The 25,651-nt window shown below is 41.7% G+C and overlaps 4 protein-coding genes across 6 annotated transcripts; 3 read left to right on the top strand and 1 right to left on the bottom strand.

Moving 5' to 3' along the window:
- Positions 1-1,973: 1,973 nt before the first annotated feature.
- Positions 1,974-5,177, top strand: hmox2a (heme oxygenase 2a). 3 transcript variants are annotated; one of them, XM_080757812.1, is made up of 8 exons: positions 1,974-2,013; positions 2,262-2,339; positions 2,867-2,972; positions 3,252-3,369; positions 3,670-3,837; positions 4,186-4,509; positions 4,787-4,922; positions 5,040-5,177. In XM_080757812.1, exons 3-8 carry the CDS (start codon positions 2,881-2,883, stop codon positions 5,165-5,167), a joined length of 966 nt encoding a protein of 321 aa, XP_080613938.1. In that variant the 5' UTR covers positions 1,974-2,013; positions 2,262-2,339; positions 2,867-2,880; the 3' UTR covers positions 5,168-5,177. The 3 variants fall into 3 exon arrangements, with proteins under 3 accessions (XP_080613938.1, XP_080613940.1, XP_080613939.1); XM_080757814.1 differs by having other exon boundaries at positions 1,992-2,013; positions 2,875-2,972; XM_080757813.1 differs by lacking the exon at positions 1,974-2,013 and having other exon boundaries at positions 2,241-2,339.
- Positions 5,178-5,587: 410 nt separating this feature from the next.
- tmem186 (transmembrane protein 186) lies at positions 5,588-6,617 on the bottom strand. Its single transcript, XM_080757845.1, has 2 exons — positions 6,531-6,617; positions 5,588-6,248 (listed from the first exon to the last, which is right to left on the bottom strand). Exons 1-2 carry the CDS (start codon positions 6,531-6,533, stop codon positions 5,589-5,591), a joined length of 663 nt encoding a protein of 220 aa, XP_080613971.1. The 5' UTR covers positions 6,534-6,617; the 3' UTR covers position 5,588.
- Positions 6,618-6,850: 233 nt separating this feature from the next.
- On the top strand, positions 6,851-14,098 carry gde1 (glycerophosphodiester phosphodiesterase 1). The gene is made up of 6 exons (XM_080794091.1): positions 6,851-7,389; positions 7,859-8,034; positions 9,980-10,085; positions 11,797-11,889; positions 12,537-12,748; positions 13,041-14,098. The coding sequence occupies exons 1-6, from the start codon at positions 7,138-7,140 to the stop codon at positions 13,186-13,188; spliced, it is 987 nt and encodes a 328-aa protein (XP_080650217.1). The 5' UTR covers positions 6,851-7,137; the 3' UTR covers positions 13,189-14,098.
- A 1,109-nt stretch (positions 14,099-15,207) lies between these two features.
- On the top strand, positions 15,208-25,015 carry mcrip2 (MAPK regulated corepressor interacting protein 2). The gene is made up of 5 exons (XM_080759316.1): positions 15,208-15,769; positions 15,930-15,999; positions 18,549-18,685; positions 21,572-21,685; positions 23,457-25,015. The coding sequence occupies exons 1-5, from the start codon at positions 15,715-15,717 to the stop codon at positions 23,525-23,527; spliced, it is 447 nt and encodes a 148-aa protein (XP_080615442.1). The 5' UTR covers positions 15,208-15,714; the 3' UTR covers positions 23,528-25,015.
- The last annotated feature ends 636 nt before the right edge of the window (positions 25,016-25,651 follow it).

Genomic DNA, 25,651 nt, shown 5'->3' on the forward strand with positions numbered 1-25,651 from the left:
AACAAAAAAATATAAATATAAATATAAATCAAAAAATATAAAACAACATAAAACAACAGTGATGTGCAGATTGGTGAAGTAGCCTATATGCCGTAGTAGGGCTTATTGAACCGGACTAAAGCACAAAACCTTCAAAGAGCTACCATTGCTGTCCCTAGGTAAACATTTCTCATTCATCTTAAGAAACATTTTATTATCTCACCCAACTAAAACAAAAACAGAATGAATCCAGCATTGGGTTATTTTAGCTCGAACCTTTCATTACTGAAAACAAAAGGAAATGCTTCACAGACAGGAAGGTTTCCCTTTTGTGTAATAAAGACATAAAGTGTGCCAAAAACAATCTGAGATGGAGTAAACAGCACATGGGGACAAACTGCTGTACCTTTATGACAAATCTGTTGATTATGTGGCTCTGGCATACCAGGACTATTGATCACAACATTAGTCGGTCAGTCATATCCCTAGGGAGCAATGACTCTGTTTAACAGTTAGGGAGGGATAGAAAACACGTGGATATCCAGGCGGCTCGTTGAGAAATGCCTCCATTGGGACAATTATGTAGTGGGACATATTCAAGTGCATTACACATCAGCTCTCAAATAGTATACGGTTTCCTACACATTGTTCATTACTAATGATTCACAGTAAAGCAGCCAAAAGGTTCATAAACACAGGAAATTACAGTGAATATTTAAAGACATCTTTGGCAGCAATGGAGTTGAGGTCAATGTAATATTGTTGATCATAGGAAACTCGTCCTGGCTATTAACAATGACAAAAACAAACAGAGGTGGGTCTATGGGTGGACACCAACAAATAGAAGTGGGGTTTTCCTACAGTGGAGGGGGCTCGCCGTGGCCCTTCGAGACATGAAAGAGGTTCTTGGAGCTGCCAGAATCACTTTCAATACCTGGAGATTTTGCAGAGGAAAAGCAGCGATCCAGAAGCTTTGTTCCTTTGTTAGTGTTCTCAAGTGTTGCTCTGGGAGCCCATAGGTGCATTTAAGGGAATTTTATTAAGGGTGTGACTGTGGCTGTACAATAACACTGAAGTTTAGTCTCTATCTGCTATCACACATGTTTAGATCCAGAAGATGTATAGATAGATTAGCAGAAAGCCATGTCAACATACCATAAATAATTCAGGACAGTAACATGTAAACTGTGCAGTTCCCTTGCATTGTCTGTTGTGCCACAGGAGGACACATTTGCAACAGTGGCAGAGTGCAAAAACAAATAATATGTGGACTGTGGACAATAGACATAACATAATGACAATGCCGTCATTGTTGAGGATTAAAACAAGATAAAATCACATTAGAATCTGAATTACATACAGTATGAATGTAGACATTTAAGCCTAAGTCTATAAAGAGGCATGTTTTTGGTGACAGGGACACAATTACATCATAGGATATGACTAATTATAGTCACTTACTGATACTGTATGGTGCAAGAACAACAGGAACTCACATGCTGTGCAAAAATGACTGCTAAAATAAGGCCCACCGTAATAATTATGTGGAAATACTACAGACTAGGCCACTCTGCATGGTACTGACATAAGGTCAAGACTTGTAAAATGAGCGGCTCGATCATTATAGATGGAGTGTGCTGGCATCTAGCGGTCAAATGAGCTTTCTGCAGTACACCGTTAAGCATGCTCATCTTGAACTTCCCATGGTATATTTGTGTCTGTCACTGTTGTGCAGTCAGTCAGTCAGTGCAGGCCAGGGTCCAGAAGAATGCAACCATAGACTAATTCTGGTTCTAATGTATGTTTTGTATAAAATCAAATAAAATCTAGCTAAAATAACTGAAGCTGTCATATGATAATTGATAGAATTAGAAAGAATATATAGGCCTTATAGGGAGTCCCCGCACGGGGTAGGAAGGCTCTGGGGGGCAGCGCCATATCTCCGCCCACATTGTGTGAAATTAACTCTGATTGGCTCCTTATATTGGAGGAAAGCCTCCATGTGTGGCTGCCTGCAATCAGTTCCCGAATGAGGTAAACAAACAAATGTTCAAAAATAAATAACATTTACGTTGGTCAATTTATAATTTTATATGCTTGCTTTTTTACTAATTTTAGTCACGTACGTCTTGTTTGCCTGCATATAAAGTTGTAAAGTGCTTGCATGTCACTGAACGCACGAATTGTACTATTGTAGCTGGGGCTACGTTAGTTTAAATGTCAAAGTTTTGTATTAAACTTTAATGTCCTCTCCATAAAGCCATCTGCGACTGTCATTGTAGGCTAGCTGTAAAATATTCTACACTGATACTGGGAAAGAGCTCTGAGCAATTAAGGAGCATTATACACAAACTATAGAGGTAAGAATGTTGAGTGTTTTTACAGTAATCATTCGATTCATTTAAATGCCTGATAACACTTACACATTTTTTTTAAATGGTTGCCAAACTTGCCAACCAGGGTATGCTGCTGCTGTTAAATTAAGCTGCATATCTGTGTTGCTACACAGAACAACAAGGTCGTTGTGGTTGCAGAAGTGTCACACACAAAGGCACGCTAGGCATGATATTATGACATCTGTTACTGTCTGTTTTATTTTATGCAACAGTGCTCAGTTGGTGGCAGTGGCGATGCATTAGTAGTGCAACTAGCAGTGAGCACAGATATGATATCCCACTGCTTTCTTCTGACATAACCACAACAAATACTTTCAGTCTAGTAATGTACTAATAATGTTATTATGAGTCCACATTTTCCTTGGTTGTATTTATAATGTGATCTGGTGTACTTACTAACTTGTAACTTGTAGGTTATACGGCTGAATGAATGCTGATAAACAATGCTTCTCTCTTTCTCTCTATCCTACCAACATCCTTACTTGATGCAGTATACAAGTAAAACATGACTGCTGAGGTCATGAAAGAATCAAAATCCAATGGTGTATCAAATGGAGGAGCAAGGATTGTTGTCCAGGATGATGATGAGGTTTTAAGGTATGTTTTGTTTTGTTAAAATCAAATCAAGTCATCTTTTAATACATTTCTTTATGAGAGATCATGAAATCACTACCACTAGCAGCTGCTCTGGGAATATGGTATTGTTATATAGACAATATGAAGTTAAAATAGGTTGTCAGTAGAAGTTTTAAACAAATTTGTCATAATTATTAGTAATCGAAACATATCTTGCATACAGTAGTGATTGATAACCATAATACAGCATGACAGCTTTGCACTTCTTGTCTTCCATCATCTCCCTCCACCCACCATCAGTCCAACTGACCTGTCTGAGCTGTTAGCTGAGGGGACCAAGGAGTCTCATGACAAGGCGGAGAACTGTCAGTTTGTCAAAGACTTCCTTAGAGGGCGCATCAAACGAGAGCTTTTCAAGGTTTGTTTTCTGGTCGCCAGTGAGTGTATTTGCATGGATTCTGCATTATGTTGTTCTGCATTATGTATCTGTCCAATACTGGGTAAGCTGTTTCTATGAATTTGTCATTGATATCCTTCTCTTTACAGTATCTATAGAGTGTATGTGCATGCATAAAGTGAGTGGCAAAAACTTTATTTGCTTTATTTAGTATGTACGCCATATTGAGGTATGAGCCTAGCCTACAGTATACGAGGTATTGTTAACTGTATGTACATGTACTGTACAAGTCTCCCTCTCTCTGTCCTTATCCTTGACCAGAGGGGCACGGAAGCACTCTACTTTGTGTACTCAGCCTTGGAAGAGGCGATCGAGAAGAATAATGACCACCACCAGTTTGCACCCATCTATTTCCCCACTGAGCTAAATCGGAGTGAGGCTCTTGCCCGAGACCTGGAGTATTTCTACGGAGAAGACTGGGAGAAACAGGTCAGCAGGGTCATGTAGACTAGAGCCTTGATAGTGCACTTGGCACCAGATCAGAGTTGATTGTGATGGTTGTCACTGTGTATGTGGTGGATGTTTTATCTTTCAGCGGCAGAACTGTCTGTTGCTTGAGCCTGTGCATACGGATCTTTCTGTAATTAATTGACAAGATCATACTACAGAGAATTAAATAGGCTTCAGATCGCCACACAATGTATGTATCAATTTGACACACCTGCTCTAGTGACTTCTGATGACCTCTGTGTTTATTAAAACACAATGATTCAATATTATAGCAGCATTATGGCAGTCAGACGGCAGTTTTCATGTTGTTTCACCATGTCCCAACAGATCAGCCTCTCCCCGGGTACAAAGCCTTATGTTGACCGAATTCACGAGGTGGGAGAGAAGGATCCAGTTCTGCTCGTGGCTCACTCCTACACCCGCTACATGGGAGACCTTTCTGGAGGACAGATCCTGAAGAAGGTGGCGCAGCGAGCACTGAAACTCCCTTCCACAGGCGAGGGTCTCAACTTCTACCAGTTTGAGGGGATGCACAGTCACAATGGCTTTAAGCAGCTGTACCGGAGCAGGATTAACGAGATAGACATGGATATTGAGACCAAGGAGAGGATTGTGGCAGAGTCCAATCGGGCCTTTGGCTTCAACATGATGGTGAGGGAAATGGAGTGCTTGTGGGTTGTGGCATCGGTGGAAATGTGTATCTGCCATAGAGTTACTGATACTTAAGTCTCAAAATAGTCTTTCTCCTTGTTGAATGAAAATGCATTTCATCGTTATGCAACAGAGGCAGTTATTCTGTCTAAATTAGTAGACTATATACAGTATATAGCCACAAAATAAACAAGCCCCATAGGCAACAACAAACAATACTATAGATAATTGACGTTTAAACGTAACCTTATTTTGTCTATATTTATTGAATCCACAGGTATTCATAGAACTTGAAGAGATTGGGAAGACCATTGAAGAGGAGGTCCAAGATGCAGGCTTTGGACACAGTCATGCAGAGACTATGCAGGGAGAAAACAACATCAACAAGTGTCCGTATTATGCTGCTAAAATGGGTAAGTCTTTTCTTGTTAAATTAATGTTATTTCCATATTTGACTGTCAATGATCAAATGAATCACATTCATTCATACCTCTTGTCTTCTTTCCTTTCTTCATTTTGACTCGCCACAGCTGCCAGTGGAAATCCCACCTATGCATGTCAGTTAGCCCTGACAATTCTTAGACACCCTACCTGCCAGTTGTTGCTGGCCTCTTGGGTGGCTACCTTTGCTGGACTGGCTGCCTGGTACATCATGTGATATGTGATAGCCAAATTATTGTCTCAGGAATGTGACAAAAAAACCTCCATGAATTCAAGGCTTCATAGGGTTTGTAATTTGCTGAAATGTACAGCACTCCACTCTGTATTATGTACCATGTGCAATAACTGTAGAGGAGATTCATTGCACTTTAAAATAGTATTCAAAATACATATGAAATGCATATTTATGGCCAAAACATTGTTACATAATTTGAGAAATCATGTGAACAGGCGTGTCTCCGTTTAATTTCTTGGTTGCAATATTTTATTAATATCATGCATTAAATACTGAAACTGAAAAAACTGAATGTTTTTATTCACTTTAAAGGTGAGTTCAAACGGCAAAGAACATATTCTATGCACAAAATGAAATATTCAACAATGTACAGTACACAAATATTTAAAGTCTGTCTTTAACATCATATTAAAGACCCAAACACTTTTTCAAATGCACGTTTGTCGACCACTTGTCCGAACCGCACAGAGAAATACAGGGTCTGTGACGTACTGAACCTCTTCAGCTTCAAAATGGGTTCACCCACGGCGTCCCCTGCATCCCCGATGGTCATGATGTCCGACAGGGGCATGTACATATCATGGCGCTTGCCCCAGAAGGTGAGGTGAGAGATTTTGAGGGTGGTCTGGGAGGAATCCAGGTACATCATCCCCACCACTCTCCTGAGGAAATGACTTGCGGTGTACAACATGACGCCGGCGAACAGCGCTATACCGGTGCTATAACTAACCAGGAAGGAGGACACGTCTCCTTGGAGATAGAGGTAATAGACGGGAGGCAGAATGACCAGGGTGATTGCTGTCTGAAGCAGTTTGAGCCTAGAGAGTCCACCGAGGAGCTTTATGTGTGGTAGTTTGTAGATCACGCTGTACTTCTGTGTGGACAGGTCACAGTATTTAGACAGGGTGATGACTTGGGGCGAACAATGCTGAAAGGGTGCCATTAGTCTTCCATGTGTAGCCAAATGGAGCTGTACACCTGAACTTCTCAGTACACATGATGATCCTCTGGCACAGGAGAGTTGTGAAGTTAGCCTGGGGAGGACTGCTGCTGTTGACCTAAGCTGTCAGATATAAAGATTAAAGGAATTTAAATTAACAAAATAAATATATATAAACAGATGTGTGTATGTAATGTATAGTATACATCTTGACTACATTATACATATGTCATCTGCATTATATTAGAAAATGGTATACCGGTATAGCTAGCTATAACTACCTTAGGTTACAAATGAATAATCAGAATCTAACGTTAGTTTGTGTTTACTTTTCCATACCGCATGCATGTCATCTCATGTCATGCGAATCAAAACCAAACTGAGGAAAAATAACAAAAGTCTTACCATGACGGACAGCAAGCTTGTTACAAGTACAACCAGATGTCAATAAAAACAATACAACTGCATGAAAGTCGCCATGTCTAAGCTTCAACCCGGATGTAGTTTGTGAATAGAAATAATTGTTTCTTTCGGAGGATCCGATCCAGAGCCCGCCTACTGTATCCGGTCATTTTCACAAACACAGACATAAGCGTAGACCGTATCCGCTCTAAATCGGATATTCAGACTACACTGAATGGACCCCCTGATCCCCAGTCATTTGACGTACAGTAACGTGATGCGTAAGCGTGCGTAAATGACCTGCAGAGCTGTGACAGCTGTCATACTTGCTGACTTGCAAGTTGCATGAGCATATGACTCTTATGTCATATGCTCATATGCTATAGGTTATCACCAGCTCAACCCAGCCCTGCGTGTTTCACTAAATGTACATGTTGCTGAGTCGTGGACATTTATGTTGTGTCGTTCTCAAACCGAGACACAAAGTCGGAACATGACCTTTTCCAGAACTTGAAAGAAGAAGGAACAAGCAGTTAAATCAGAGTCACAGAGAGACACCCGACCCTGCACACTGCTGTGTGGACAGACACATGCAGCCTGTGCAGACATCATGTTGCAGCTCGGAGATGATGTGACTCTTTACTCCCTTGTGTTCGTTGTGGTTCTGCTGGGGACCAGGAGTCCGCTGTGGTCCACTGGCCTCACGGCTACCCTGTACGTCTTCTTGCTGGCGTTCCGGTTCCCTCAGGTGCCACCAAGCCGCGCACGGCAGGTGCTGCGGCCTGCCAAAGCGGTGTCCGCGATCGCCCACCGTGGTGGTGGACATGATGCGCCGGAGAACACCATGGCAGCTATACGAGAGGTGAGGGGTCTAATCTAAAGTAGAACACCCATTATTTTGGGAGAAGGCCGAGGGTCTTTCTTTACCCAAAATGATAACTGCCCAGAACACTGGGCTCCAGATGTGTCCTTTTTTGCGTGGAGCAGCACACATTGCTTTAGTTTACAACCTACAGTATGTCCATGCGGGGATATTAATTAATAAAACCTTAAATAATTTCTTACCCGGAAATCACTAGTAGTGCATGTATTGTATACTCATTATTTGTGTCTCCCTAGTAGTCCTACCCAAAATAATACAGTCTGATTGAATGATTATAATGTCTCCCTAGCTCTGGTCCAGAGCTAATGTCTCCCTACCCAAAATAATAGTCTGATTGACTGATTGATTTGATGGTCTCCATTGATATGAAGTTAAAATTAATTAGAATATTGTTTTCTTTCTCTTGGCAAAAATCTATGATTCTCTCATGATATTCTTCTGCTGTTAGGCCAGTAAGAATGGTGCATCAGGTGTGGAGTTGGACCTAGAGTTCTCATCAGATGGCGTCCCTATTTTGATGCACGATGACACGGTGGACCGCACGACCAACGGGTCAGGAGCACTCTGCCAGATGAGCTTCTCTGAGCTGGCTAAACTCGATGCAGCTGCCAAACATCGGCTCAGGTGAGAGGGAGAGAGCTGGCATCTGTCTGGCCTCACCTAAACATAGAGGCAGATAAGAAGCGTCTTTAGGCCTGTCCACAGACACACCGATAATGTTTATTATAAAGATAACTAATGATGTGAGCAAATCCACACTGATGGACAATAGCGTTCTGTAAACATGTGGAACGTGAGTGATGTTTTGAACGATGCCCTGCATTGTTTGAGATTGGTTGTCCGTAATAGCTATTGTTCATTAATCTCTCTGGAGTCTGGAATATCGTTCACCACTATTGTGGTGTGGACGCCGCCATCAACTTGAGTTAGAATAGTGTGGGGGGAGGGTCATGAAATTCATCGCATGCATTTGTGATCATGAATATTGTTCTGGCAGATTTTGATATTACTATTAGTAAGTAAACAACATCAGGAAGAAGCAGGACTCAACCATCAGGATTCAAACTCCATTATTTCATTGTATATGTCATCACACCGGAGAGAGACTAGTGTCTCCCTCCAGAGCTTCCCCTAGCACGCCTACACACATGTCCCACACCGGAGAGAGACTAGTGTCTCCCTCCAGAGCTTCCCCTAGCACGCCTACACACATGTTCACACCGGAGAGAGACTAGTGTCTCCCTCCAGAGCTTCCCCTAGCACGCCTACACACATGTTCACACCGGAGAGAGACTAGTGTCTCCCTCCAGAGCTTCCCCTAGCACGCCTCACACCGGAGAGAGACTAGTGTCTCCCTCCAGAGCTTCCCCTAGCACGCCTACACACATGTTCACACCGGAGAGAGACTAGTGTCTCCCTCCAGAGCTTCCCCTAGCACGCCTCACACCGGAGAGAGACTAGTGTCTCCCTCCAGAGCTTCCCCTAGCACGCCTCACACCGGAGAGAGACTAGTGTCTCCCTCCAGAGCTTCCCCTAGCACGCCTACACACATCACACCGGAGAGAGACTAGTGTCTCCCTCCAGAGCTTCCCCTAGCACGCCTACACACATGTTCACACCGGAGAGAGACTAGTGTCTCCCTCCAGAGCTTCCCCTAGCACGCCTACACACATGTCCCACACATATTCTATACTTTCAGCAGTGTACAGAGTTTCAGGAGTAACAAGAGATGGTCATTCCTTAAATGGACTCTATTCTATAGTTAACTCACACAGTTTGAAATAGGTTTACATGAGTCGGCAGTCTCTAATGAGTTTGTCAGTGAAGAACAGGTGGTAATTAGAGTGTTAAGTATCATCTACTAGTAGGTGTAGCGCCCAAATCCTAAATTTGTGGCACTACTGGTTGCCGACAGTCGGGTTGTACCGGTAGTTAAGACGTGTGCTCCAGGAAGTGATGTCCAAACGTGTGGACGTAGAGTTGGTATAATGAGGATTTATTATCTGTTTCTGCAGGCCTAGTCACTACAGCATACATATAAATAAATGCAATAAATGTAAATGATCCAAACAGCCTCCTAAACACAGTATGAACACCTGCTGCTTGATTGAGATCTGATTAAATACCCTTCCAACCTTCATGGCAACCTAAACTTGATTGACAAATGACAATGAAAACTTAAACAATATGGTGGCTCAAATGGCTCTTACAGTAGGCTACATTAAATTAATCAATACCATAGTGTTTATATGCATTTTCGCCACCACAATGTACAAATGCTGATTTATGTGTATATTATATTATGTGCACTCTTTCACGTTGACAATTTATCATGTTGGCGTGCAGTTAATGATTCTGCTGTTGCATTCATAGGCTTCTCTGTAAAAGCAAGTCAGATAAAACATCTCGGTATGTACAGGAGTAATGATCATCCAAGACTAGACAAACAATGGGGAGAAAGGGCTTCCAAAACAGCAATTTATCACTAAAACACAAGCGATGAATGGAATGTTTTCCTTTATTTTTATCTTGTCTTATCAGTTTGCTTGTTGTTGTTGTGGCCTTTCAGGGACACATTTGGTGCTGAGAAGATCCCAACGCTGCAGGAGGCAGTGGAGGAATGCATCAAACTGCAGCTCACCATCTACTTTGATGTTAAAGGCCACCCAGACCAGGTACAGGATATCAAGGCAATATAGCCTGAAGTCTGGATGTGAGGCTGAATTCCTTGAAGAAAATCCCTCTCCTTCTGGAATTTGAGGACATAGTCTGGATGTAAGGCTGAATTCCTTGAAGAAAATCCCTCCTTCTGGAATTTGAGGACATAGAACATTAGTGTCCTTTATGTGTGTTAACTCGTACATATGTTTCAATACTGTAGTAAACAGGCGCGGAGCCAGGAATTCTTTATGAGTAAGGCATAGCCAATACGAGGTAGGGGTCGACGCAGATTGATAGACAGAAGTTTCAAAAATACAATGTATATTTATGTTGTATTTTGTTATATGCTACAATAGTTAGATTGGTAAATGATTAACCTTGACACGATTGACAACGACACTTTTAGCCTACACTTTTATTTGTGTAGCAGCACCAGTCAGATATAATGGAGCCTACATGAGAGAATAAGGGAAAGAAGCGTCATATAATAGGCCTATAATAGCGTCATAATCTCTGCCTATTAGTTCTCTTTCAAATGTCAGTGTCAAAATAGAGTCACATTTCTTTTGCTATATTGAAGCCAGGATACCAGCTGCTGTTGTGCACGTAATTTCCCATTGATTTCAGTATCTAGGAATTTTGTTAGCTGTGTTGGTAGCTCCTCGATAGCTGATACAGATAGAATCCCGATTGTCTCTGTAGAGACCGACAGTCCAACGGATGCAAAAGCAGCAACAGGCCTCTTGTTCTCTCCCCCAGCGTGGGTGGTGGTGCTGAGCGGGGCTCGTGTGATTGCTGGCCAGCCGCTGTAAGCAGTGCCTTAAGTTGGTGGTAGCATACCCTACAGGTTTAGACGTCCTCGCGTCGAAAATAGGTTTGCCCTAGACAAGCTATTGCTGTGTCTCTGCTCTGCTTTCTCAATAATCAAATGAAGACGGGACGTGTGTGTGGTGTTTATATGTCGTCACGTGAAAACCGGTTCTGTGAATGGGGGGATGCCATGCAGGCATGCACCTGGCAGGTGCATGTTTCACACACGCGGCAGTACACAGAGAGAATAGATATGTGTATTCTTATCTTCTGTCTGATACAATGTCTGTCGGCCTTGAGTAGCGGCTAGGCGGCAGCCTATAGGCGATATAATTTAATAATAATTAATTTTGTTGGACAGGAGGCAGAAACGTAACCATGTAAGGCTACAGTACTGTTTGCCTACAGTAAATCCGCCTCTGGTAGTAAAGTTTGGCCACTTGTCAACCAGCCATTCTATTCCGGTCCTTTGGGCTTGATGTACCGTACTATGAATATAGTTTGTGTCTTTCTCCACAAAATATGGAATTATTTTATTTATTTTATTTTAGGTATGAGATTTAGGTTCAAATTCAACAAAGTATGCCTTTAAGTTCTCCACTCCACCAGTTGCATTATGATGGCTATGCTCTGTCAAGTATTTCATCCCAACTAACCTAGCTCAATTAATCATTTTGTATGTGGGAATGGTTGAGAACTTAATTTAAGCTACATCTTTGGTAAAGCAAAGGAATGCTGGGCTCCCTGTATCGTAGATGGGGTTGTTGTTTCAGCCGGTCAGAGCAGAGCCAGAGCGGTTATCCTACAGACATGATACACATGCAGTGGTCAGCCCACCTGCATGTCTGTGAGGAACACACATACTGCAAACAAGTATCACATCATACAGCAAATGTGCTTGTTCTCCTCTCCTAGGCAGCAGCAGCTCTTAAAGAGTTGTATAAGAAACACCCAGTTCTTTACAACACCAGCGTTGTCTGTTCCTTTGAGCCCAAAGTAATTTACAGGGTAAGTGGGCAGTGCTATAAGATCTTTACATTTAATTTTACACATTTACACAGTAGTATAGGAATGTTAGCCTGGTTTCCAGTCTGATTCGACAAAACAAACCACGGAACGCAGGGAATCAGGCTGGAAAACAGGCTATAGAGCGTCGCAGTCCCGCCCCCTACCCTACCAAGGCCCAGGAAATGATTCTCCGTTCATTTTCCTCATAGACTTTTCAAAAAGTATTTATTTAAAGGCCTCGTACAAAGCCAACTCTTGTCGTGACAAATCATGACGACAAACACATTTCTTTTGGGCTGAACAAAGAATTAGAAAGAAGTTTTTTTGTTGTTTTTCTTCTTTGTAATTATTTGTTTGGTCCAAAATATTGTGTTTATTGTCATGATTTGTCACTACTCGAGTTGGCCGAACCGTCTTTAAATAAATACTTTTTGAAATGTCTATGGGAAAAATGCATTGGGAATCATTTCCTGGGCGTCGTCATGACAGGGGGCGGGACTGCGACCCTCTATAGGAATGTACATTGTGGCTACAATACATATCAATCGTAATGATTACTAGGTTGTTGGAGTCATTGAATGTTTAAAAACATAATCTCTGAATGGGTCTCACAGCAACATTTTGTCTCTGGTTGACTCCTGGCTCAGATGAGGCAGGCCGACCCGGACGTGGTCACAGCACTGACCCACAGGCCGTGGAGTCTGAGTCGCTTGGGAGACGGCAAGCCACGCTTCTCGTCACTATGGGAACACCACTGGACAACCCTTATGGATGTGCTGCTTGACTGGGCACACCATCACCTGCTGTGGAAGTTCTGTGGAATCAGTGCCTTCCTGGTGCAGAAGAACTTTGTCTCACCGTGAGTCGGCAGCTAAACCAACTAAAACCAAAAGTCTCTCCAAACAGCACAATGTCATATTCAATCCTACAAGCAATTTTGGAAGTGGTTGTGTTCCATAATTATGCTGTTATGCAACATCTAATGTGTTATGTGTACATATTGTTTTTTTATGTTGAGTAAATGATTAATGAAACATATGTTGGTTAGATTAGTCAAACAACTTAAACACAAAATGTTGTGAGTGTATCGACCTGAGGTGTCTGTTGGGTTGTTCAGGAGCGTTTTTACACCCTATTTCTTCTGTTAACAGGGACTATGTCCAATACTGGGCCCAGAGGGACGTAGATTTGGTAGCGTGGACAGTCAACACAGCAGTGGAGAAGCAGTACTACCAGGACCTGTTGCAAATCAACTATATTACCGACAGCCTACTGGAAGATTGTGATCCTCATTATTGACATTAGCATGGCGCTACAAGTGTGTGTACAGTACACACAACAAAAGACATTACACTTTGGATTCTTCCAATGTATAAAAATGTTTACTTCTGTTGATTTTGCTATTTGGATTAGAAAGCCTCCACCTGGGCTAAATGCTGACATGACAGCTCACAGCGGACAATTACTATGGGGGGAAGTTATTGTGCATGAAAGAACTAGGGCATCATTTTATACATTGGCAGAATGTTGTTCACATTCATTTGTGGGCTAAAAGTGTGACTTTGATACATGCAAGCCAATTGACCATTAATCAATGGAGCAACTGTAGAAGTGAAGCTATCTTGGCAATATTTGGAGGTACATTATGGTAATGTACAACAAAAACCTCTAATGTACAACAAAAACCTCTAATGTACAACAAAAACCTCTACCAAAGTGTAATTGACCAAAGTGTAATAGTTTTAAGCTTATATTTTCAGAACATTTCATTGTCTCTCAACCTGAGAATGCTACTTTGCTTGTATTCTAACAGACTGAACTACATATTTTGACCTGTGGTTGTGGTCTGCAAACCAGGAATCAAATACTAAACATATCTAATGTATTTTATCCATTAATAGAGGAGTTAATCTGTGTATGCTATTTTTAAATGATCCAGCCTAATAACCATAATGGACTCTGCTTTTTATTATCATTCAGTTGAACATTGAAAGGGACAGTCACAGTAACGTCACCAATAGTAGTACTAGTATATTACTATAATACCTGTAAAAAATACTATAATAAAATTATAGGCCTACAATAAAACTATAGGAATAACAGGAATTGCATTGGACTGCCACATTGACCCAGAGTTGGAATAACGACATGCTTCATTGCTTAGTAACAAGCCATACATGATAGCGGAAGCTCATAATGTAAGGTAATATTGCAAGGCATACAACATACTGTACATACATTGGGCCAGGATAAATAAATGAAAAAAAGAAAGCATTAAATGCATGTTGAAACGATGGACACAAAGCTTGTCATTCATTTAGTTAGTGTGTGGTGTGGTGTCAAAGGGCCCCACACCCACATGTGTTTTTTTTAGACCCCTGACTCATGTCAGCATCTCTAAATCTAAACATATAAAATGTAAATTAATTATTAAAACAAATTCCTCACCCACTTATTTTGACAGTATGGCTGGACATTGGAGTTGATGCTCATTGGGAAAGGATACTAAAAGAAAGTTTATTACCGTATACATTTTCATTCTGACCACTGGTCAAAATATATGGTGGTCTCGTAAAATAATTAACTTAATTTCAGCTGCTCCTATAAACACATTTGTTTCATTGCACCTAATCAAAATGGGCCAGTCTGTTAACTAACCTTTTTCTTAATTAGTTAAGTTTACACATTATCAAGTGGCTCAAATTCAATTAGGGTGGCAGTGTTGATCACAATGGGTCTTGGTTTGGATATGTCAGGTGTTGTTGGCTGCATGGATTTATATAATATTCATAAGATACAGATCACAAGCATCACCCTGGATTAGCCAGTCCAAGCTGCTTTTCTGTCAGCACACTTGCTGCAGATTATGACAAGACAACGTTTTGAACTTGTGTGAACTAGGTTAATTCCTTACCAAATGAGACCCAAACATTTACTTTAAGTTTAATTTAGCCAACAAATAACTCAGGAGCTGGCACTAAAATGTAGGCTACACTGGTTAACTAAGCCTGTGTGGCCTGTGGGTAATATATGGGTAATATATATATTTTAAATGGGTAATATATAAATTAATATAAATGCATTTCTACTACTTATTTATTGTATTCCTGAATTCATGATTCAGCCTATATAGGTAGGAATTAATAGGTGAAAGGTGAACTGTAGTATTTTTGAAGAACGCCCCCAGTGACGCCACTGAAGGGGGAGTACCCCCGCGTCACTACTCATCCCATGTGGGTTCTGATGAAATCGACGCGCCGTGCGTCTGCTGCGTAACCCCCCTCCTCCTTGTATAATAATCCACTTGCACAACCGGCGCGCGCTGCTCCTCTCTCTCTCCCGCAGAGATACAGTCTTGGAACAAGGTGAAACAACCTGAACTGAACCTGAATCATTTCCATCTGAGAGAGTATACGATCGGAACAGAAGGAAGGACACACACAACATCGTTTCAAAGATCACAATCACGTGGAAACGTTTCACCTTGAATGACCTATTACAGGACACCTTTGCAGGAGCATTATAGCAGACAGGCGGCGCTTTAAAGACCAAGTGACACCACGTTTGCGCTGCAGCCAGCCCCGGGTTCGGTTTAGTTTGGCAGTAGCTAGCAGGCGTCTGGCCGACATACACCTGACCAGCTGACTTGGGGGAAAAGCTGCAATATTTTTCCACGGTGGCTGCGTCATCGAGAGGATTCCACAGAACAGGGGGGTTGTTGAACAGTTGACAGGCAATAAAGAGCCACTGTCAGCCCAGGGGACGCGCCAGTTCCCCAGGATATTAATTTTATGCAACGCTGAAGTTATTGGGGAAGGCGATCACATGATGTACACAATTACTAGAGGTCCCAGTAAACTTGCTACACAACGGAGGACAGGTGAGCAAAGCATTCCAAAAATAAATCAATAATTATTTGCAAGATATTGGGAGAACTAATACACTTTGACATTAAAGTGGCTTATCACAATATATTGCTAGAATAACTGGACTATATGGGCTGATCACTGTATAATCTTTGGAATTGTCTCACTATATAGGGCCCACACAACAAATTGAGAGTAAAAACAAGGACTTGAAGCTTAACCAGACCTCTTGGTTAACGTCAAAGTAAGTAAAACATTTATTTTTGCAAAGTAGGCCATTCCGTTAGCTATATGCAGCGCAAAGCATGGGCCGAAAACATTCCAAAAATTGCACAGCACGTGTGCTCAGCCCCGGTTGACTGTATGATACGACTTGGCTATGCTACGTACATAATTTATATCAGTGACAAGTTGAGAATCGGCAGATCATGTAGTGACTGGGTGACTGTCGTGTAGGAATCGTTGAAATCAACAAATGACTTGTAACCAGACAGTATCGTCCATAACTATGACCTTGCAAGGTTATAGCTTGTCTGTCGTCTGATGAACGCTACCTGTGTGTTTACGTGTAGACTGTCAGTTGTTTTAATCGATGTGACCACTGACAGAGACAGTGACTGTCCCTGCGGGTGGCTTCGTTGTTTACGGGCACTGCTGTTTGTCACCCGCAGGACGCAGATTTGCGAGGCGACTCGACTAGCCTGTGGCTGTGCAGCTGTGCTTGTTTGGCACGGGAAAATAAGCGCTTGTCTGTGACTGTCTGTCGGTGTCGGCAAAGTGGGCCAACAATACATTCAACATACATACGTCTCTCGTTTGGTTTCCTATGTGCTATGTATGTAGCCTGCCTAGGCTATTCGAATGATAAATATTTCCCATGTTGAATGAATGTTGCCGTTTATATTTGTGTTGCTTTTAAAATTGTTCTTTGGGCTTGGCTATACTTTGGTAAAACAAACATTAGCCTAAAAACCCGTGCTTTAGCCAACATTAAAGCTGCAAGAATCCACAAGTTGAATGTGCTACAATAAGATGATTAAAAACCGGGTCTCCCGAATGGGAACCAGACGGAATCCCCACTTGTCTGGGGGAGATATTGCATTTATGAGCTTGAGGCAGTAATACTTGTCAACCAGTAGGTGTCGTCCTACTCCTACCTGACACCAGGACATTGGTCTAAAATTCTAAGTGGAAGAGCAGGGAGACCACCTCCTGCAGATGTTGTTAACGTAGGCTAATCTACCATATTGGTTAACATGTTGCACCTTTTAAACACTAGCATGACTGAACTAAAATCATAATGTGACAGAAGTAGCATATGCTTAAATTCATATTTACAAAAATGTTTCAGATGTCAAATTTCTGAGATGATGGAATGATGATGGTCATGGAAGGGGAACTTCCTGAAAGCTTCATGGGCAAAGTTAATCTTCAACTTCAAAATCTCAAAAAATAGGTCAAAATGACCTGTCATGCTAGTGTTTAAGGACAACAAAAGCATGCATATACAGTACAAAGTAGGCCTATAGCCTAGCTGCAATTTGCAACACTAGATTGTTTTAAATGGGACTAATCTAGAGTTGCAATACCCTCCATTGCAGGCTTGCAGCTGTAGGGGCAGGGCATGCTTGAATTATCCTCTTTCAATCTGCAAAGCTTTTTTTTATACATATAGAAATCCACTGTAGACATGTAATGAGCTACTTTCTGCCAGGAAATTCTGTGCAGGTGATTATTTTTAAGTAAAGTAAAGTTTTAGTACGTTCAAGTGTTGGAGTTTGGATGCGCTCTTCGAAGTCACTGAACGCACGGCCCTGCGTACCACCTGTTTCGAATGTGCACATAATGCAGGAGTCAGCAGCACGACCCGTTAATCAAAACGAGTGCTTCCAAACACTGCACAGAATTTCTTAGCAGAAAGTAGCTCATAGTCATAACATGTCTACAGTGGATTTTTATGAAACAATCACTTTGCAGATTGAAAGAGGATCATTCAAGCTTGCCCTACAGCTGAAATGTTGGTGAGTTTAACGTCGTTTTAATACAAGCAGATTGGAAATTTGATTTGGATCAATGGGCTGTCAATGGAGGGTATTGCAACTCTAGCTTTATCCCATTATAAAACAATCTAGTGTTGCAAATTGCGGCTAAGTATAGTCCCCCTCCCTCCCAAGTTACCACACACACAAAATACTGTACAGCATTTATCATCTTCCAGTTGACATATAGAGTGCAGAGAGCGGATCAATGAACAGCTGGAATCTGTTACTGGATAGATTACTGATACTGGAATATTGACAGAATGGCACAAATAATGAAGCCAGCAAGGACGGTTGATATTGGATTGTAGGTGCATGGATTCAGTATATAAAACTAACAATAGGCTATGCTGTCGACTGTCGAGAGATAGACAGTGTTTTTTATTTTTAGTGTACAAAGTTGGGCCCGTTGTGCCATTCTCGGAGGTAACACTTTCATCATTTTACTGTGCACTGTACATACTCCCAAGCAGGCATGCACACACTCTCACAGACAGCCATGGTATGTACATACACATATATGACTCTCTCTCTCTCTCTCTCTCTCTCATGTCTCGTCTGCTGTATAATTCTGTACATGTCAGTGGAGAATTCCCAACGTCACACTAAAGTAATTTGTGTCAGAAAATGCTAATATTACAGATATGCAAGTCTAATTAACTTTAATAAGAGACACGTGTGCCTCATTTTGGGACCACCCAAACTTCTTTGATCTAATGCATTCTTCTTACATTGTTTTGTCTGAATTCTCCAGCTCTCCGCCCCCTAAGATAGTGTTCAATCGTCTCAACGGGAAACGCTACAGCACAGCAGCAGCAGCACAAAAGTCAGACGGCTCCGCTGAAGGCTTCACACCTGCCCACGAAGAGAATGTCAAATTTGTCTATGAAGGTGAGGGCCACAGGATGTTAATGTTTTATTTACTCTACTGAGCTCCAAGTAGGAGTTAATTCATCTGTGTACTACTAGGGCATTCAGTAAAGTACATTTACTCGAGTACTGTACTTCAGTAACATTTTGAGGTGCGTTTATTTTACTCTACTACTTAAGTAAAAATTGTGAGTACCCGGTACTTTTTCCACCACTGGTAATATTGCCACTAAAAATAATATATACTGGTGATGAGTATAGATAGATCATTATCTGGGCATTTGTCATCAGAGTTTGGATAACGAGGGCAACCAAGGATGACAGGTAATCATTTATTTGTTACCCCACCTCGGTTAAGGCTGCTAGGCTGTATCAAACCACAACAAGCCTTGGCTGGATAACCTTGAGCAACTAGTACGAATGCCTGGTTAAGGGTGTTATTGGTCTATTGATGAACAGAAAGACCCCCCCCCCCCCCCCCCAGTAAATAAGGGAAATTACTCCATTGTACTGTACTTAAAAACAAGACCATTTTGTAAACATACAGTACAAGTAGTATAAACATTTTGGAGACGTAGTATAGTATAGCCTTTTCCCCCTTTTTTCATCATCAAGGCAACAGTAGTTCAACCTTTTTTGACAGTGTAATGTAGTATGAATGTTTTATGTAATTTTCAGTACATTTCTGTGAGTTTTTATGACATGACCCTGAAAGAGATTAAGCCATCTAAGAGGGTCTGTGTTTGTACGAAGCTAATCTCATAAAGATAAAGAACCGCTGGACCGATCAGCGCCAAACCTCTTGTGCACACACTGTCACTACTAGTAGGCTAACATACAAACATAGAATCAAGGTTCAAGGTTCAAGGTTCTTTATTATTAGTCTTCCTAGGAAGACGTTTGTCTTAGACAAAGGGCCCGCATGCAAGCGTAGCCCTTATGCCCATGTCGCCGCAGAGCAGAGCCAATGCATCTTTCTTGCAACATCAAAGGGTGGAAGGCGGCTGTGTGTAGAGACATGTGTAATGCGACCGCCTTCTTGAAGTGGCAAGCAAAGAGGATCCCACTAATCAATAATGATTGTTCACATATCATCTTTGTTGGGTTGGAAGTCCAAAACTGTTTCAAATTCAAATGGCAAAGGTACTGTAGCAGATCTACTGTACTAGGTCTCATAGTAAGTGCTCATTGCGTTCGCAACAAGCTCTAAATGCGTGGCTTTGTCCCACGCTTCGGACTTGTGGATCTGCTACTTTTGATGCTTTTGTGTGACTCTGTAGTTAGTAGGATCAAGTAGTAGGGCATTCATTTGCCAAAAAAAACACACAAAGTAAAAAAATATGGAAATAAGAGGTTTCAACAGCAGCAATATGTCCTCCACTTTTTTTACTTTAAAAAAATATATATTTTCATAATATATTAAACAATGAGGCTTGGATTGTCCAAAGTTGAGTACTACTTTAAGGAAGTGAGTCGAATCGGGTTGAAACAATATTTTATGACAAAGACTTGAGTTATATTGATTGCGCAAATTTCCAAGTTTTCTTTCAAAGAAAATGTATATCTGCTATTTTTTTGAATAACCAAAGTAAAAAATATAGTTAAAATGATTGTGACGCTATAGGCTATATTAACTATTTTAGCTGCATGGTGACCCCCTGGTAACCCCCACCCTCCCCAGAAGGACCCCTGACCAACTTTGAGAATGCCACAATCTAGCCGAGAGCTTTCCAATCTTTCATTATGACCACATTCGCTACAAAAACCTACTGTACACACATTGAGCTAAAGAGTCCTTTCTGCTTGTCCTCTGCTTAAACTCTGTCCTCTGCATGTACCTGTAAAACTTGCTTTGACTTGAAGATTGTGCTGGGATTTATCACCGTTGTCACTGCTCACTTTGCCACCCCTGGCTGCCTTCTCCTGTGTGCACTCTGCATCTCATTGTTTCTGTAATTGCAGTATGTAATGTACTTTTGGAGGTGCATACTTGATAAGCAGTGTGATAATGTTTCTGCTGTATTAGGTCAGTCATTTGCAGACTGGTCTGAGAAGTAACATGTCAGGTTTCCCTTTAAAAAGCCTGAGCTACAGGCCTGTTATTAACAAAGTTTGGTAGCAGGGTTGCTAATTCAAGAGAGACAAAGTTTGAGTATTCCCCCCCCCCGTCCCCCCCCCCCCCCCCCCCCGTCTGCTACCTGTGGCCAGGGACTGGAACTACTTGCAAAAATACATTGTAACATTGCCATAGGGGGATTTCGTGTAAATTCGTCCATTCGACCATTAACCACCTATATAAGGCAAACATTTCTAAGTTTCATTATGCTTTAAGTAGCATGTGACGTGTCGAACTAGGGGGTTTCCATGATTCTAAATCCATTCAAAGCATTTGTTTTGCATGAAAAACACCCCTTGGGCTAAATTCGGCCATATCCACTTCAAATTTAACCTGGGACCTTTTGTTTGCCAGGTGGCATCTCTACCCATCCAGCTATGGCCAACCAAACAACTGCAGTATAGGCTGTACACATTACACTTGTGAATGAGGTTACTTTTACTAGATTCCAAAGCAGTTATCCTGGATGAAAATCCTGGCAATGTATCCTTAATTGACTGCCTGGATTTAGGTTAAGTGCTATATCTTGCATGCTATATCCCTAAACCTATTTATTTGCCATTTTTTACTATTTTGAAAAACATTTTAACATGGTTCAAATAGCCGATCTACAAGCTCACAACCTGTCTATGTAAATCGGCTAGTTGAACTAATGTTTTTCAAGATAGTAAAATATGATAAAGAAGTTTAGGGATAAAGGTATCTTATGATACCTTGGCTGTTTTTTGTATGCATTCTCTTCTGTACCTGTACATCACAACACCATTTTGTATGTTTGTGTGTGTATGCAGCCTGGCAGGAAGTGGAGCAGAGCCTGGGAGATGGTGCTGGGGTCCGTGGGGAGCCTGCGCCTGGCCAAGGGGCTGTTCAGTATGCAGAGAAGACCCCCAACCCTGTAATGAAGAGTAAGTTGTGTACACAAAGTCAACACTAATGTGTCTCTCTCACTGTTGCCCTAACAGCGCTAGGCATCCTGCAGCTCTTTAAGAACCTTTACAGTAGCTGCCCTGGTGCTTTGGCAAAATAATTACAATTATTTTCCATTGCTGTAGGTCTAAACTCTAAAGTTATTCTTACATTTGCTTATTGCAGTGGTTTTCAACCAGTGGTCTGGGGACCACCAGTGTTCCTTGAGGTGATTCCAGGTGGTCCCCAGCTAAATGATGGAAAGTTGGTTTCACTTTACGCTCTCAAAAGTTAAATTATTGGTAAAGAAATCTGAATACAGAATGTAGAAGAATTGTTATTTTGATCGTTTGCCTGTATATCTCTCCTACTGGTACCAACATCAATACAGCATGGAATTGTGGACAAAATCTTATTCAAAGAAAAAAATATTAAAAGTTTTAGGTCTGAGAGGCTAAATCTCATCAAATGTGTGGCTCAAATGCTGAATAATGGGTCTTGAAATGAAAATGGTTGAAAACCACTGTCCTATTGTAATAATGTGTAGCCTAATACACAAATATACCTGTTGATCTACATTGAGAAACTATTCGGTTTTGTCCATAATGTAAAAACCATGTGAAAAAACTACCTTTTAACTACCGTACTTAAGCCCTATTTCCCAACACGGTGGAAATTATGTTGAAAATGTGAGTAATAGTTTTGTAAACCTTTGCTAATGACATGCCCAATATAGTCTAGTGGTTAAGATCTTTAATTTTGGGGGCACTTTCAAGACCCCATGAAGGGGAACCTTATACCCAGATTTCCTTTTTGCTGCTGTGCTCTTCACGTTTTGGCAGTCTTATCTGTAGATAAAATGTAACAGTTTTTAGTAAGTATTTAGTAATCTTTTAATGTCCAACTCCTCTAGCCTTAGTTTGACCTTCTCTAGTTGTTGATTCAACAGCCTCATGTCACGTCCCTCACCCAAACCTGTCTCCTTCGAAGCTCTCTTAACCACATATACTGTGAACCCTATAGCATCCCTGCTCTGGTCAGAAATAGGCCAGCTGATCTACAAATTTGAGAGGTTGATGCTTCTAGTATAGAGCCCTGGGGGATCCCAATCAAAACTACATTTACAATTTAGGGCATTTAGCAGACATGCTTAATCCAGAGCTATTTACAGTTAGAAAGGACAAAAAACTACAAATGGAGCGCACTCTGGAAAGTAACCCTCTTCTTTACACCTGTAAATCTGTGACGTGACAAAGATGATTCTTTTTTTTTGTCTTTAAAGTTTTTTAAAGATTTTTCCATAAAGCATACAAAATGCACATGACTTACACAAAAGAAAAACAAAAACAAACGACAAACAAAACACAACTAGCAGTCAAAAAAAAAGAAAAACCCCTGGACAACACCCCTCCACACTCTGTTGTTGATTCGTGATTATGTAATGTACAAAATGTTACTACAGCAATCCTTTGATATATAAATAAAAGTAGTCTCATATCTCATGGAACTTCCCTTTCACGTTATTCCTCCTGGCAATTGAGTATTCAAAAGATGCAGTTTCAGTCATAAGTTGGGTCCAATCTGTGATCTCTGGCGTAGCAGAGCTCTTCCAGTTTCTCAGTATCAGCCTAGCTGCAGTAATAAGACCTGCAGTCACCAATGCATGTTATGCCTTGGTGACCCCCTGTGGCAGCAAAGATGATTCTTATTCACCTGTTTGTTTACTGTACTCTATTTAAATCAAATTCTGTCTGACTCCCTTCCACACAGACTTTGTGCCCATCGATCTGGAGGAATGGTGGGCCCAGCGTTTCCTCGCCAACATTGCAAACTTGTCCTGACTGCATGATTCTTCTGCTGGGGACCAGGAGGAAGGCCTAGGGGAGGCATGGCCAGGTGGATGCCCTGCCGCTGACTACGTGAAGACTGTGGCTGTATGGACATGAATCTGTCTCCAGGAGCTGCAGTATGACGCACTCGGATTTGCGTAGAGCCTGAGCACCTGCTGTGATTGGACGCTCTGCTCAATCGTGCTTCATCCTACTGCAGCGCGCTGGGTGTGCAACACGCAAAACCACCCCGTTCGCAACAAGCACCTGTTTATGAACTCTGACAGTGATGACTTGATGTTGCACTGCTAAGAAGGACTCTAGTTAGAGAAAGTTGGTGAAATGTGTGGCAAATCTGCAACAAAAAAAAAGCTTTACCGTTGGCTTTCTTCACAAATGTGTTCATAAAGGTGTCTACTATCATCACATCTACCAACTCCCTTGGGCAACATTTCATTATGCTTTAAGTAGCAAGTGACGTGTCAGGGGGGGGTTTTCATGATTCTGAATCCATTGCAAGCAATAGTTTTGCACAGAAAACACTCCTTAATTCGGCCATAGCCACTTGCCATTTTTTGGCAAGCTCGTTTCTTCCCCTGTTGGGCTTCGGAATGGCTTTCTTCTGAGGAGGAACTAAATAACTTGTGCCTGCTTTGGTCTCTACATATTGGATTGGCAACCAGTAAACACAGGAAACGGGCTGCTGTGTGAATCATGAATGGTTCAGCGACGACCACTCCTTGTTTCTGGCCCTCCCTCAGTGATATGACTCTGCTGTGGAGCTCAAACGAGAGGTCTTGGTTGTTCTGGCTGGGAGGCACCGCCAGTGGCTGACTGAGAAAGGTGCAGTCCCAGCCCTAGATCTCACACTGCTCTACCTCAGAGGAAGTTCCTCAGAACGTTTCCTCAGAACCGTTCATGATTCACACAGCAGCCCGTTCCTGTGTTTACTGGTTGCCAATCCAATATGTAGAGACCAAAGCAGGCACGAGTTATTTCGTTTCTCCTCAGAAGAAAGCCATCCCGAAGCTCGACGGGGAAAGAAACGAGCTAGCCAAACGAGCTCGTTTAGAGAAAGCTGAGGTGGCGCAAGAGAACCCGTCTCTGCCAGCGGACAATGTGGCCTCGGCCGGGAGGTGACCTCGTATCAACAAGCCTTGTACGTTATCAATCGGCTAAAGAGCCATGGCCCGATAGGCAAGTAGTAAGGCAGCCACCTATAGTGGACATCTTTATGAACACATTTGTGAACAAAGCTAGTGGTAACCTTTTTTTATTTTTTTTTCAGATTTGCCACACATATTGCTAATTTTCCCTTATTACTCCTCTCTGTACCCGAATAGCCTGATGGATGGAAGATGAAGATAATCGTGGATTTTTTTTTAAGAACCTTCCTCCTGCCTCATATGTGGTCAGTTGAAGTATGTATTTCGTGGCTGATCTTTGGATATAAAACATTTGAAAATGCAAAAACAAAAAGTAAAATGTTTTTCAAGAGCTCTCTGTGTGCGGAAATTTATTTTGAGCCTGTTTTGGTTCACAGCGTCAATCAATTGCAATGGTGGAGTGTAACTTAAGTACATCCCTGCACAGGGATGAATGTCAACATAAACCGCAGAACAAAACCAAAATACAGCCAGAGGGATGTTTTTTCGCAGGGAAACACCTGCACAATAATAATGGCCTAAATAGTTCTATTAAGTATGCTTAAAGTTATGTTAAAAGTGATTAAAGGTAGCATGGTAGCAGGTAGGTAAAAGGTAGCATATATCAGACTTGATGAGCAGCAGGCACACTTAACTTCTCTGAAATTGACTTTCTAGTTACTAGTACTACACTAGCCTAGGAAACCAGTACTACATTACATTACTACATTAACCACTTCAGCCCTGCCCAATATATATTTGGCTATTTGAAAATGTCTGATCTACAAGCTTGTAGGCTATTCTCATATACCTAGCTGAAAAAAAACAGCTTATGATGGTCGCTGGATTTAGCTGGTCTTAACTGGATTTCCAGGCTGGTGAAATCGGTCAGGCAGGTGTTGCTGGTTTGGCAGTATAGTTGGTCAGCTGGTCACACACTCAGGCTAAGTTAGATCCTGCTGGTCAAGCTGGTCGTCCAGCTGGCTGGCTA

Source organism: Protomyctophum bolini (genome assembly GCF_963924005.1).
Source record: "Protomyctophum bolini genome assembly, chromosome: 3".
Taxonomy (NCBI): domain Eukaryota; kingdom Metazoa; phylum Chordata; class Actinopteri; order Myctophiformes; family Myctophidae; genus Protomyctophum; species Protomyctophum bolini.